Source organism: Merops nubicus, unplaced genomic scaffold (assembly GCF_000691845.1).
Source record: "Merops nubicus isolate BGI_N331 unplaced genomic scaffold, ASM69184v1 scaffold15445, whole genome shotgun sequence".
NCBI classification, from domain to species: Eukaryota; Metazoa; Chordata; class Aves; order Coraciiformes; family Meropidae; genus Merops; species Merops nubicus.
In genome coordinates this window covers 17,601-33,354 of record NW_008610388.1, presented here as the reverse complement: position 1 = coordinate 33,354, position 15,754 = coordinate 17,601, and the positions used below count along the sequence as shown (strand labels likewise).

At 38.8% G+C, this 15,754-nt stretch overlaps 1 protein-coding gene across 1 annotated transcript in view; it reads right to left on the bottom strand.

The window, feature by feature from the left end:
• Window positions 1–15,754, bottom strand: part of ABLIM2 (actin binding LIM protein family, member 2) — a 56,452-nt gene that overhangs the window by 26,720 nt on the left and 13,978 nt on the right. Inside the window, exons 6-7 of the mRNA XM_008940909.1 lie at window positions 13,419–13,539; window positions 4,876–4,929 (exon numbers count right to left, since the gene is read on the bottom strand). Coding sequence (XP_008939157.1) covers window positions 4,876–4,929; window positions 13,419–13,539 — 175 coding nt within the window. The remainder of the gene's footprint in view (window positions 1–4,875; window positions 4,930–13,418; window positions 13,540–15,754) is intronic.

The following is a 15,754-nucleotide window of genomic DNA, read 5'->3' as shown; positions in this document are numbered from 1 at the left end:
AGAGAGGAATATACTTGGTATTACCTCTTCAAGACATCTGCATGAGAGCCTGTCAGACTCTAAAATTCACAATTCTTTGACCAACTGCTTTTCTGACTATACTGCCCTCTTAAAGAACCTTTTAACCAAAAAATATTGCTGATATTTTATGTTCGCTTATTTTCTTGTAACCTTCCAACTTTCTGAGAAGAAAACCTGAAATCAAAAACCTGAAAGCTATTCAGTAGATAGCTGCCAACCACCCAATGTGATTTTATTTTTATATCCCACAGTATTGTTCCAGACACCGAGTTACACCTCAGAACCTTACAGAAAGATTTAATGTGAAATTTCATACCATTCCAGACAAATTCCCATAATTTGACTCCTGCTTGTCTTTGTATCAATCTATGTTGTTGTGGGGAGAGTTTTAATGGTACAAAACTGGAGTAATGCAATGATCTAGCATAATTTTAATCCCATGAGAAGTCATCACAACGAGGGGGCTGTCCGCAATGCCCGAGTAGAAGGGCAACACAGGAGCTCCATGCAGTGCAATGTAGCCAGAAAACATATTAATAGTCAAAATAGTGAGACAATACAAAGGCTAAGGCTCAGATTAAACTTTCAGAGACAAAGATGGGGAGGAGATTAAGTTGCACCATTACAAGTGCTGCCACATTGCCAGCAAGCTGGGAACAACTCTGCCCTCTCCATTTCCCCACCCAGCACGTTTACAGGGGATCTGTGTTGCACTTGAACAACATGGACAAAAGGCCACCACCATTAGCATATCAGTGCTATTCTGTTTCATCTTCTGGTGCCATCACACAGCTCACAACCAGATTTTAACAGGTTTTGTTGGGGATGTGATACTTAAAAAATGACAAATTGCATTAAGGAAAAAATCTATAGGTTAGAGCTGAACATCTGTAACTGTAGAGGTTTTTTTTTTCTCAATGTAGCAAAAGAAAGCTAGGTCATAAAATAAAAAACAGCATTATGAAAATACTCAAAGTTTTCACAGTTAGCTAATGACATCCTGATGGGGAATTTTCCTGAGATGGGAAGCTGCTTCTCTGAGAAATAAATAGAAAGAAACATCCATACATGATAGATGAAGAATAGAGTTCCTACACTGCAAGGCCTTAAACCTGGTTCACTGATATTTTGGAAGCATACCTTAAATCACCAGTCAGCAAGTTATTCCAGATTATATGAATTGACCTTGCTCTCACTAAATCAGAAATCCATCTAGAGAATCTGATGCATTTTTGGAAATCACTTTTGTTTGAAGATGTTGATGTTTTCAAAGGAAAAAACAGTTTCATCTAAACCATTATTCAGAGACTTCAAATGTTCCATGGGATCTAGAGAGCATCTGACTTCAAAGAGATGTAAGGGAGTGCAAGCAAAATCAACAGGGGCCATGAAGGCCCACTCCTCTCAAGTTCCTGAGAGGGCTTTATACAACACATCGTTGGCAGATAATTCAAGCGGCCTGAATTTCATCAGTTCAATGTGCATTAGCTTCAACACTACAAGGGATACTTGGTTCTGCTGGGAACCTCAGTGAGAACTGCATGTTTCACATGGATCAGTGCTAATACTGCCAAAAACCAAACCTCTTTTGAATGATTTTCAAATATTTCTGAAACACGAACACACAGAGAACAACAACCAGGCAGGCTCCCTGCACTCTTCATTCTCCTACACCAGCTCTCAGCCTGATCTCTTGTGTGTCCCATTTCCCTACCACCTTTTTTCATTCTGAAGTTGAGTGTTTATAAAAGAAACACAGAAGCTGTAGCTACAGCAGATCTGTTGGGCACTGCTGTAACTGAAACCTTTTAAAGCCAAATGTTTTGGAAGAGCTTCTTGCACTTTTTGTTTTAAAGAACATTTTTGTGCTTGTTTGTTCAAACTTGGTCTCTTCAATGAAGGAATGTTCTCTGGCTCCTTTTCAGCATGTATTAGTTCAGTGTCCTGTTAGCTTAAGGAACTGAATCACCATCAGCTCTTTACGTGTTCATGCTTTAGCTGGGAGTTCTTTCAGAACAAAAGGTAAATTTTATTTATTTATTGTATTTTTTCTGTATTGTAAAGGAAGTTCATTGATTTTTTTTTTTTCAGTTAGAGTAAATTATATTTTGCTCTTCAGTAGAAAAACAATGAACATATGTTTTCAACAACCTTTCAGAACATCTATAATCTACAAAAGAAAGTTGAAAACATATATCCTTGTTAACCTGTACAGATTGCTGACTCGGTAATTTAATTCTCTGCTCACTCCAGTGATTACAAGGAACAACTCCCTACAGCAGTGCAAAACTGACATACTCCAGACTTCAGCTGCATATTCTGATGGATGGAAAACTGATATAAAAATGCCTGGCCTGAAAGAAAAAATGCTGCTGCTTAGAATCCTTATAACTTTGCAAAAATATATTTTGCTGGGGGTTTTAAACCCGCTGGTTTTGCCCGGCAAGAAAACACCCCCAGTGGGACCCCCGTATTACCTCCAGGGTGGTCGTCAGCGAAGAGGAGGGCAGTGGCGAGTAAAGGAGGGATGGGCAACGATCGCTTTCTTCCAAAATAAAAGGTTTTAATAACATGAAAATAACAAACAAAAACACCTGAGGCAGGCACTGAAACAGCACCCACCCCAGGGGAGAAGCGAAAGAGCATGTGGCCTTGGGGCCAGGCGTTTTTAACAGGTTGGTAGGTGGGTTTACAAAGGCATTGTCCTGTAAGGATACACGGATGGGTTACCTACAGGTCAGGGGTCCAGTGGGTGTTAGGGGATTGGTCTTGTGGTGGCTAAGCCAACCACAACCTGGGAAAGATGGAAAATTCTGGATGTGTGCCCCTGTCTGGGGACAAAGAGGCAACAGAAACCTCTGTCTCCAGGAGGCGCGCTGCAACAAATCCTGTTTGCAAACCAAAAATATCTATAAACTTAAATGACACAGCCAGGATATAGGACATCAGAACCATATCATCAGCTGGGGTAAATCAGTGGCATTATTCTGACTTACACCAGGTAATTGTAACTTTGCATTTGTTCATGATCTTTCCACACATCACTACAATATTCAACATTTTCCTTTGTCAGTAGCTTTATTAGCTCAGCTTGAGTAGTTGCCTCAAATGGTTTGTATATCTAAAGACAAGAAGGAATTAGAGAGCTTGGACAGACTCTAAGACTGGCAGATTACATTAAACCGAGCACTGAACCAAACAGATACTATCTTTTTGCCTGAGAGGCAACATTAGCTTTTCCAAGGTCAGGATATTGTGAACAGAAAATGTCTATCAAAGACCAACAGCTGAAGTGCACTGAAATGTCAGCAAGTCTGACTTTGCTCAGAACCACATCCAGAAAAACCACGGAGGTTACCTAAATCTGGATGATCTGAATGTGTAGTCACTAGTTACATGAAGCACTAGTTACAGTGAAGGTGCACAGGCTGACTCAGCTGGGAGACATCAGTTGACAATCTGCTTTCTCCTATTACTGTATCAGATCCAAACTAAAACTCCACCCAAACCAGAAATAACTGTTGTTTTCCATGAAAGATAGTATAAAAATGATAACTACATAAAAGCATAATTTTTAAAACTAGGTTAACTGGGTATTTTAAAATCAGTTAAAGCCCCCTGTTAAAAATACCTAAAATGTATTTTCCTGTTCTGACCACGAAGGCAGTGATGCACCGCCAGTTCCCTGACCTTTCCCTCTGGGAAAGTTATCAGCTAAAGCCAAAGTATGGAAGAACAGACACACGGAGGTTTCTCACTCTCCCTTACAGCCTGGGAAGCCACCTCTGTGTGGACAGTGCTGCAGAAGGCAATAGGGTGGGAGGATTTGCTCCAACAGTGTCACTGCTCACAGGCACAGAACGGACCTTCCCTTGCCATGAAGAGTGGCATAATTCCAACCACAACAAAAATAATTTTTTTGGTTCTGAGTACAGGAGTACCCCAAGTCATGACTCTTTTAATCAGAAATGTACTTCTGCACTTTTCAGGCACCCTTACTGCACCCAAAGGCCCACATATTTCTTTCCAAAGATTAATAGTGGAATTCAGTTTTGAAAAATGAATTCCCTATTACTAATCCTCTACCAAGAACTAAGATCATTCACTGAGAACACAGTAGGCACTGACACCAAAATGGAAATTGCACTGATATTAATTAGTGAAATATACACCAAAAATAATAAAAGAAGAATGCAGACTTTATATTTCTATTTCTGGTATTTGCTTGGGTCTTAAGTCAGATTTTCAGTGGCATAAACCATCTGTTTTTTTTTTTTTTTTCCTGTTGTTTAGAAACTCAAACAATAATCTTTTCTGGGGTCTACCACAGGTTTTCCAATCATACCTTGCCAGTGTTGTCAGCCATTGAATTTGTTCCTAACTGCCATGGTGTGACATTTGTTCTTGATATTTTACAGCTTGAAAAACTCTCAAATGAAAAGTAGGTATTTCATAGACACCACTTATCAGAGAACTTTTTTTTTCCCCAGCAATATAGAAGTCATAACTATTTACAAAAACAAGATATCCCAAGTCTGAAAGCAGGAGAGCAGCCTTCAACACTTACATATTTTATAATTCCATACATAAGAAAACTGCTTTGAATCTAGTATCAGCTCTAAATTATGACAAATTAAAATATCATTATCCCAGTTTTAATGAACTTACTAGATCCTTGGACAGCATGTTATGCAAAAAGCTATTTAATTTTCATGTTACTTTTTTTCCTTTTCTATCTGATATTAAAGGGACATAATGAAATGCAAAGACTACAGCAAACTACTCTGGAAGTCAATATACATTTCTTTACAAAGGCATGTAGAGAAAAGTGCAACAGAGAAAGGCAGACTGTACCATGCTGTTTGTAGATAGGAGGTTTCCTATAGATGTTATCTTTTACACCAGTGTCTGAGGAAGAGGAAACAGAAAGAATAAAAGAGTAAGCAAGCAGTTCAGACCATGCTGCTCTTATCTCCTCTCAACAACACCAAAAATGCAAACACTTCACAAAGCAAAGAGAAGCTGGCTATACTTGTCACTACTTGAAACATATACAGGAACAACAGACCACTATAATAGTCACACTTGAAAAGGAACTTTCTCCATTAATTTATGAAGAAAGTGTATGTGTTCAAGTATAGATGTTTATAGTGGAAATGCCCAATATTCTTAATTGAAATCCTATAGTTTGTCTGTATTTTGAATTGTATAGCTAACTTGGCCTTCCAGGAATTTTTTGAAAGCCCCCAGAAGCACAGTCCAGGGTTCCCATGTCATGTTGTACAGACATCAGATTTACTTAGTACTACAGACCTGAGCAGACAATTCCTAATTACATTGTGTTTACTGAAAGATCAACCCCAGAAGCTAAACATAAATCAAGTATTTCAGTGAGCAGGTAGATGGACTCAGCAGTCAAAAGCTAAACAGTATGGACATAAAATTAAAGTGCTTGTTGACTGAATGTGAACTTTAAAACAGTATAGTTATAATACATATGCAACGATACAGCCACAGTGAGCTTCCTGGAGTTCTAATGTGTCCCAGCTATTTATAAAGTCTATGTTAATATGACTCTCTAATTCAGAGAGTACATGGATAAAGAAAAAAAACAAACCCCCAAACCCCCTTCAGCCTTCCCTCCTGTACACAAATTCAACAGACCTATGTAGCCACGGCACTATAAATAATTTTATCTTTATAGGCTTAATAACATTTGTCACTGTGTGCCTCCTCTAATTCATTTTTCTTTGTATCTACCTAAGCACACAGCTCTCTAACTCCTTTATTTCTGAGACAAAGTTTAACAGGTAACAGATCTTCACTTCTCAGATATTTTCTCCTCTTGTAGTTCGAAATTCACAAATCAACGCAAAGAAAAAAACCACATTCAGAAGAGAATAAACAGGTGCCAGCAATTCAAGATCAAAAGCTAAGCAGTGAATGCCTACCTGGAATATGGAAATGCCTAGGAGCCTGCTGATAGACAGAAGGTGAAGATTTGCTGTCTGAGTACATGGATAAGCTTGGAGTGCTCCGACCACTTTCACTGCCTCCAAGGGGAAGAGCAAAGAAAGCAGATAAAAGAAAAAAATGGAAAGCAAAGTAGAGTATTTCAAGCATAAAAGCTTGTTCAGAATGACTTGTTAATCCAACAGTTTTAAACTTATGTTTTTTTGTAAACCCCATTATTTTTCAGCACAGCGTATTGGCTCAGTCTCCAAACATCTCATCACTCATGAATATCTGACAGATAATACCAGATTAAACTGCCCCACTTTGAAACTAAAGCTTCTCTTTTAACAACACTTTAATGAAGAAAATAAAAGGCTATAAATATCCACAATCTCGGTAACATGTCTTGCATAGCCTTAACTGAATTATCTATTAATAAAGTTTTAAAAAAGTTTAATGCTATTGCTCATGGCTTGCCCCTGAAACCAGGAAAGAAATAATTCAGTAGTGTTGAAATTGTCTCAAAGCAGGACTAGACCAAAAAAACAGTTACAGTTACAGTTAAGTCACACATTCCTGCATACATCAGTGACAAAAAGAGATGTTGAATTTTGTTCTTAATTGCAAACTTTTCCCACAGGTAACAGGCCACAGCATTTCTTATTTATGCAAACAAGGTTGGATTATCAAGTCATGGATCTATAATGCCATAGTCACTTCACCAAATTTCAAGATATACAAGGATTGCTCCATATTCATTTTTCATTTTTCCAAATGCTCATTAGGTGCCATTCCTTTCCTCCCCACTTATTTCCCCAAAGCATGGTCTATGGCATTATAGTGCTGCTAGGCAAACAAAAAAGTAAAGCTCTACTTTTTTGGGACTTGTAAAATCCTATTAATTTACAGCACTGTTAAGCAACTGGAAGCCAAACATGACATTTATTCTAACATAAAATGGTTGTTAATTTGCTGTTACTGTTTTAGTGTGGGTGAAGCACAAATTTAATGGCAAGTAATGATGAAATTATAGCAAGTTTTTTTGGGGTAAAGAAAGTGCAGCAGCTCAGAGCACTAGATCTGTAATTGAGTTCTGCCTTCAGGGAGAGGGAGTTTTATAAACATAAAAATACTGGATTACCATAACTGTGTAGGCCAGTCCCATGGAGGTGGTCTCTGCCTCTGTTGACAAGCAGTGGATGCATGGTCACTGGTCTGTCACCAAAGCCAGCCACGACATGCACCACTGACGTCAACCAGGCAGTGCCACTGACTTTAGTGGGAGCAGAAACAGTCCAGATGAGGTCCGAAGAGCACGCTCTGTTTTTTGTCATCATACACTAACTAATCCATTCTAAATTTTGTGTCCATTATTTTCACAGTTGGCAAAGAATTAAAACTCAAAAAGCATTCATCTGTCACCACTGTGTACTCAATACCAGTGTTTTCTCACTCAGAGCACTGAGAAATTGAAATCACAACTGCATGTGCTGATAGCCCACGGTCCTTCCAAAAGATAGGGGAAGAATTATGGAATTACTAAAAATCTGGTGTATCACCACCAGCTTGCAGTCAGCTTGTCCTCAGACAAAGAACCAGACGGTTATTCAGCATCTTGATTTCCACTTCACTCTTGGAAGCAAAGAAGTGGAGACAGGTTTTAACTGCACATTTATTAATTCCCTCTTTCTTTGCTGCTTGCTGCCCAGATGCTCGGCCATCCCTACTAAATGGAAGAAGCCTCAGTGTCACTCCCAGTGAGAACACAAAGAGCAGTGGTCGACACATTTAAGTAAGGTCCCTTACAACTCCAAAAAACCCTAAAAAACCCTGTTCATTCACTCAAATGTGATGCTACTATTGGAATTTTTTAATTTAAAAAGGAAAGTTTTCAAGTGATTTTCACAGTGTATTAATTCCTAATTAACACAGAATTGCACATTAATTATGTTATGAATATATACAATATACGTATATATGATCTGCATGAATAATCACTTAATCATTGAGCAGGGATGCCAAGGTGCTGGTACCACACACATGTAGAGAGTCGCTCTTCAGGGACAGAGTAGCATGTCAGCAAGGAGTCAGGAGGAAGCATTGATTAAGAGGAATAAACTTGTAAGAAAACAGGTTCCAAGCACAAGTAGCAGGGGACAGCAAATCTACAAACTGCTCAACTCAAGGATCATTGGTATGGAGCAGTTTGCAAAGCCACCACTGCTAACTTGCTTAAGAGGGAAGAATTAAGAATGAAATGAGGGAAACAGTTCTTGCACATTTTAACTTTATTACTGAAACTGATTTGGACAAACATGTAAGAGTAGTTGTATTTCACATTTTGCATACAAAAATAAGTATTTAATGATAAAGCGAACTGAAGACCCAGGTAGAAAGTTCATGTGTGGGATCTACAGTCAGTCACTTAATCTAACCTATAATTAAAATCTCTAAAATAAGACTTTGCCAAGAATTTGTCTATTTCAAAGTCTGCTTGATATACACTGAAGAAGAATGTTAAATGAGGTCTCAGAGAAAATACAACTACCAGAGAGAGATACTTTTCAAACTTTTGGTTTTGTCTTCTGCCACAAGAAGCTGCAGGCTGTGATCTGCTCTACTGGTCAGTGCAGAGTAAAAAAAACAGAATCATGAACTCTTCCCTGGATTTTGTTTAACTTGGAGAGAATCTGGAAAGGTTTACTTTGAACTTGAGTGTCAACCACAAAAACTTCCTTGTGTCTTTTGGCTCCTGACAGTGTAGCTGCTCTTTTAACCTTCTGTGTGTGGAGCCAACTGACCAGAGTGCAGACCATGCTCCCTTTTCAAGGGATTGTCAGGAAAAGCATAATATTGTTTATGCCCCCTTCCTAGTCAGCTTTTATCTTATCGGGAGGATGTGAAATTGGATAACAAGTTACAGTAAGAACTGTCTAAGTTCAGGATTAAACAGTAAACAGATACCACTGGCCTAATGATTAAGATATCCGAGCCCACTGCCAAAATTGGATCATTTAATATCTCTGCACATGGTGCACTAAGCAAGACAAAGTTTTTTGAAGTCTGATGACTAACTCTTTTCAAGCTTTCAGAGCCAAAATAACAGGCTTTGGAAGCTGTGCTCCTGTGCTAGAAAGGCAAGATACTTTCCACCACGTTTTAAGTAAACATTTTTTCAGCAGGGCTCAACAGGACCTTTAAGCTCACTGACTCTATCACCTCAAGAGAAGAGTTACACCAAGCGTAGGTACTCGGAATATCACACCCTATGATATTCACAGGGACAAGAACTGTGAGGTTTTCTTGAACTGAGGATGTCATAGTATTTATTCTGAAGACATTCTGAAGACAAAAATCCTTAAAAGAGGACAACCAAGTCATTTGCCTGTATGATAAAGAATAGCTCATCTTACTCTACTTCATGGGAGCTAGACTACAGTATACTGAAGAGAGAACAGGAACTCAGTAATAATTTTTTTTTTTTCTGGTAAAACGATGACTCATTACATTAGATTCTTCCTGAGAATGACAACAGTGAAGTCAGATGGAAGATTCTGCCTGTTCTAATTTCCTTAGGGTAGTAACATTTCTATCTCCTGGAAGCTTAATGAAAGATTTTTTACAATAGTGCAGTGCCAGTTTTACAAAGATTACTTTTAAGAAGTATATTATTTTTTGTTTTAGTAATATTTTTTTAAATGAGCATGATTTCACTTTTTTTGAAACTGAAGTGGCAACATTAACTTTGGTCTGGATACAAAGCAACTATTGGTACAATCCTACTCTTCCCACACTAAACACTTTGAAGAGAAAAAAAAAAAAGCAGATTCACACTCTCAAAAGGCTTCTCCAGATAAGGGAAAAAAATAAGTCTGCAACTCAGAGAAAAGGATTCCGAGACCTTCAAGAGGATGGGGGCAAATCTTCTGATGCCTTCCAAACTGAGATGTAAATTCAGTGTAAAAAAGTGGATCATCTATATAAGTTCTGCAAGGCTCATGGTTAACTATACAGGAAAATCCTAAACAAGCTCGCCTGCCTCAGGAGAGCTCCGAGGTACACTAAGCTGCTGCTTGCAAAATATTTTAGCTTCTTGATAAACAGTGTTACAGAATTGCAAAATATTATAATTTTGATCACACTACTAATAATTGTTTGGGCACAAGGGTCTGCCACTTGAGGATTTCTTCCTCGAAACAGTAGCAATAAGTAATAGCTGCTGTTCTGAGCAACAGCAGGTAGCATGGAACAAACTTGATTTAACAGCAATGCTGCTAAGCAACTGCAGGTGGGCTTTGGAATAAAAACTTTCCATACAGCAAATCATGCACCGCAGCACACAAAAAAGGTTGTTCTTCTTATTCAGTACATCAAGTTGGATAATATAATCCAAATTTAGAGGACAGATCAAAAAAACTGTTCAAGCAGTGCCTCAGCGAATACCAGGGTGTGCTCCAGCCTTCTAAGAAATGTGTGTGGGTGATTGCTTGTGGTTGTGGGAAGGAGCTCTGCAGGTAGAGTTTAAAACAGCGACAGCTTAATCACATCAGCTTTTTCCTCCAAAATTTTCTCTCTGGGATTGTATTAGGAAGACTTGAGCCTGATTCTGCTCCTGTTTATGCCAGGGAAATTCAGCTCACTTTCGGCAGAACTGTTTCTGGCTGCATTAGGGCCCAATGAAGATGCACTAGTTATTCTTCCAAAGGTAATGAGTGCCTGGTATTCGCTTCAGTCTGCAATTCTGGTTCCTGCAAAGGGTCACGTCCTTTTCTGTAATGGTTACAACAGCAAGAACAACAGCTTTGCTTTATTAAACATTACGTAACAGTCAAGAATAGGCATTGAAAATGTTTGCCATTCATGTCTCCCCTCTGTACATATTATTACTAGAGAGGACAGACTCAGGCGAAGACATGTGGTAGCTGAATGTCTTCTCTTTGTGACATTTAATGAACTAGCTAAAATAAAACAGCCTTTGCCTCAAAGGTTCTTGGCATTCCTTGTATATCTACAACATGGAGGTCATAAAAAGTTAATATCCACTGGAAAAAAAAAATTAATCGCAAGAAGAATAGACTCAGTTACTCTGTTTTATAACATATGGCACAGATTATTTGCTAATCAGTGTAGGTTTATTGGTTTCACCAGCTTACCTGGCATAATTTTTGGTAATGCTACAGATAATATGAAGAATATCTAAATGTAGGTTAGAAGATTAGATAACTGATCATTCAATGTTGGATCCGATGTATAAGCTTGTTATATTTTTCAGCATCATCAAAATAGGGTAAAGGTAAACACTGTATTTTAGAGCAGACTTTTGAATTCCTCCCTCCCTCATTTTCATTATAAAAACTAATTCCTTCTCTCCACCCCTTTGAAAGACACTTAACACTCACTGGAAAAAAAAAAAAAAACAAACCAAAAAAAACACAAAACCAACCTATACCTACTCAGTTCTTTAAAATTAAATGGTACATCAAAGAAAGCACTTGCACAAAATTAAGACAAATTTTATCCAAGTGGAAGCCATGCTTGCACAGACATAAAAGTGAAACACATCTGAAGAAGTTTACAGTATCACAGCACAGTTTTGCATTCCTGGACCTTACCTTTGAAGAAAGGGATGTAATGATGTCTGAATGTAGATGTAGGGCTTGGGTGTTGGGGCAGGGAGATGCAGCTACTGGTACCAAGACTCAGAGTACCAGCTGGGGGCAACAGAGAGTAAGTGAAAATAAACTATTTAGTTCACTTACTGAAAGCCACAAATTACCATGCCATCCTCTTTTTCAGGAACATTTTCCTTCTGATGCTTAGAAAACAGAGTTTAAGACTTCATCTTACTCCAGTTATTGCCGAGAACATGACAGTGGCCCTACCATGCGGTTGGCCAATGGACATGGTCTTTCCACAGACAGAAAGAGCATCATATAAATTGCTGACAATGTAATGCATCAGAAAATATTCCAGAAAAGGCACCACAAAAAGCATAGCTGCACTCAGGGGAAAATCTGCATATTCAAAAGCTGCAGAAGGGAATGATATATGCTCATAATGGATCTAATGAAATGAAATGGAGAGAGCTTTGTCTCTGCTGAGAACTGTGCTATGAGTGGGTCCAGTTCTCACTGCTGTCAGTGCACACTGGTAGGATTTAATTCACAACACACCAGGGCACTCAAGTGCATGGCTAATTTAAGCATTTGAAGAAACATCCTGAAGTTATTTGAGCTCTGAAAGTTCGATACGTGATTAGGTACTTTGAAAAACATTCTCCAGAGTAGTCTTTTGATTGCTTTTTTTTGTAATAATGTCCTGAAAACATATTTCGGAGTATTACTGGCAATTATTAAAGAGGCAATTATGATGACTATCTTCTACATTTTCAATGAAGCTGTACAGTATTACAATTAATTTGGAATTTCTTTTGTCCTTCCTCTTTGCTTTAAGTGTGCAGCTAAGCTTAAGCATGACACAGCTGCCAGACCTTCAGCGGAGACTAATCTTTCCTCTCTTTAACAAATCTTTCATAGTCAATCTCCTTTCCACTTTGTCAAAGACTTCATGAAGTACAAATATTCAATTTCTCTAAAAACTACTTCAGTTACCCATAAAAATTTCATTTCCACTGGAACGATTAAGATTTCCCAATTTTCAAAACTAATTTATAAATACGCTGTTCCCCCAATCAAATTAAAATACACCAAGAAAATAATAGAAATGCTCTGTGTTCTCCACCCAAATGATGGAGTGGAGAAAAATGAGAAGGAATTTTGAGCACTTTATTTGTTATTTCCAAAGATTAAACTCTACAGTGCTCAAATACCAATGGGCCTTTGTAAGGGACCCTCATGCAAAGATCAAAAGGAGGTGATCCCTCTCTGTGTGACAACAGCACCAACACAGATACTACTACAGCCCAAAGCCCCAGTAAAAATGGCTGAAAGCTTCTCAACCAAAGCAACTTGGCCTTCAAAATCCAGCCACTAGAAGGACTAGTCACTCCTCCAGCTCTTGCACTGTGGAGAGGAGACATGGTCCATAACCCTGTGGTACAAGAAGAGATACAAAGTCACACAATCATCTTCTTGGCTTTGTGTGCATTCACTGCTACCTTGCTGCACCTTGAAAGAGCTGTGGGTTCAATGAGTAGCTTCAGGCAGGATGGGAGAAGGATTAAGTCCTTTAACCTGTCATATCTTCTGTTTACAGATACATAAAATAAATCTTTCTAGATATCTGTTTTCATGTTCTCAGATGCTCATTTCTGAAGCACTTGTTTCCTTTCTTCTCATGGGACTCTGTTCACAGTAAATAAATCATTGCAATGAACTGTTACTCCACCTTAAACTCCTGTCTACCAGAGTCTACCCTAGTTACAACATTAGACATAGTGGAAAAATCTAGAGAAAAAAATCTAGGGTCTGCTTTTCAATTACCTGGTCTGCTGTAATGCTGAGGAGAATGGGAGGTGGGAGTGTAGCGACCGTAACCCAGTGAGCCAGCAGAGCTAGGACTTGATGTCCTGTACTGCTTGAAAGATCTGTCATCTTGGTCACCCTGAGAGGAAGAGAGGAAATGTATGTCATTAGGGGAAAGAACTTCTGAAACAGGCAGAATATGCCATTTGGCACGTTTCTGTGCCGTGTCAATGGGATCTGATGCTGTTGTACCACTCCATGCAATCCCAATGAAATGAGGTGGCTTTCAGCTGTAAGCACCTCCACTGCAGTGTGACCAAAAGAGCTCCGCCAAGTATCATGTTCCCAGGAAAGTCAGCACATACATGGATTTAAAATGACAGCAGAACGTGAATAGAATAACACGCTAGAAATGGTGTTTCAGGACAGTATAGTTCCCTGAACATACACAGATGGGTGGAAGATGAGATCAGGTTAGAGTGATAGTCCCACGGTCACTCTGTACCCATAGGAATGGATGCATCATGGTTACAGGCAACACAGAAATCAGCATTTCTTGGCTTCACTACATTGCAGAAACAACTGTGTCTGTTGTATAAATTGCCCAGCATGCCCTGTGACGACACGCTCATTACTGGCCAAGTGACATAAACTCCCCTATATGGCGTTACCATTAATACTGCAGCACTGCACGAAGCAAGTCATACAACCCCCTTCCCAATAAGCCCTTGGCTTCAACCACTGAAAGCCACGCACACCCATTCCAAACCCCTCACTCTCTATAACTAGTTAGATTACAATTGCAATTTGCATGTAGTGTCTTCTCAACAGTAAAAGAATTACTGAGTGAATTAGATGTGGAAACTACATTTTGTAAACTAGCTATGAAAGCAAATTCAATTTTTCTTTTAGGAAAAGGGAGAATTGGCTTGAGTTAACTTCAAACTAGAACAAATCAGTGTATCCCAGAGGCTCTCTTATCGGAAGTCATACTCCCAAAAAAGCTTCCCCTCTCCTATTCCAGTAGGAGTGAATGAATATACACTGTACCATAGCAGGTGTTAGTCACTGGTCACGAATACCGGGACATCTTTAGGCATCTGTGTGACTCCCACTGGATCACTGACCATTTAAACACATGGGACGTCCTACACCAGCCTCATCATTCCCCAGATTCCTATCAGGACAACTTAATTATATCCATTCATTCATCTTTAGATGAATGCAGCTTCCTGTTCAGGCTGGATGAGGCTCTGAGTAGCTTGATCTAGTTGGAGATGCCCCTGCTTATGGTGGGGGGGTTGGACTAGGTGACCTTTGAAGGTCACTTCCAGCCCAGACATTCTGTGATTCTGTTCAACGTCTCTGGGTTTATCCTTGACTCCAGAGATGTTCGCCCATCATCATATTTTCTCCTCTGTTTCAGGTGCACTTTCTCCCTTCCACCTCAGCTCAGACCCACTGACTGCATTTTCAAAAATGGAAAATCAGTTTTGTATAGTAGTAAGTAGCATTCCCGCTTTAATACCCATTTCAAAAGGAATTATACAAAAAAGTGAGAAAAACCAATGCCTTCCCAGTGTTTGTAGGCATTCTGCCACCAACCCCTCTACGCACAGCTTGAGATGTTTCTCCCTCAAAGTAGCTACGCTATTTCATACCCACTCTAACCTTTGCAAAGAGATTTACAAGCAGTATAGCAATATCTCTAGAAAGTCTTGTGACTATATTCAAATATCTTATGAGTGTTAGCTACTGGTCCATAATGTGTCCAATTGTATAATATAGTAGAATTTTGACAGAAATATGATACAGCTCTGCAACAAAATTGGTGACAAGTTTGCAGACAATGATGCCTGAGCACCTGATCAGAGACTCTTTAGAGAAAGACAGCAAGCAAGGAAAAGCTGGATAACATGGGAGTATTCACCTAACACAGCATGGCAGCACCAACCTCCACACTAGTGTCACTTTGGGCATTTAATAGTATTGACAGTTTGAAAACTGCTAGTTAGTTTAAAGGAAATTATTATAACCTTCCAAAACACCAAAATTTCATATTGTTTCAGACCTTACCTTTGGTGTACCTTGTGTCTCTGGAAGAAACAGTGAATCAAGTTCACAAAATCCAATATTAAATAAAGCACATTTTAATTTTTAATATAAATTAAAATCAATTTATATCAATTACTTTACATCCCTATTGGTTAACTTCTCTGTTTAACCAGTGCTTAGAGTGACAGTTTGTGATTTACCATTGTTAATGGAAATTTGCAATTCTCCATTCCTACTAAAAGTTTGCTATACATACAATTAGGATAACGGAGAAATCAGCTAGTCCTATGGTATGAAAT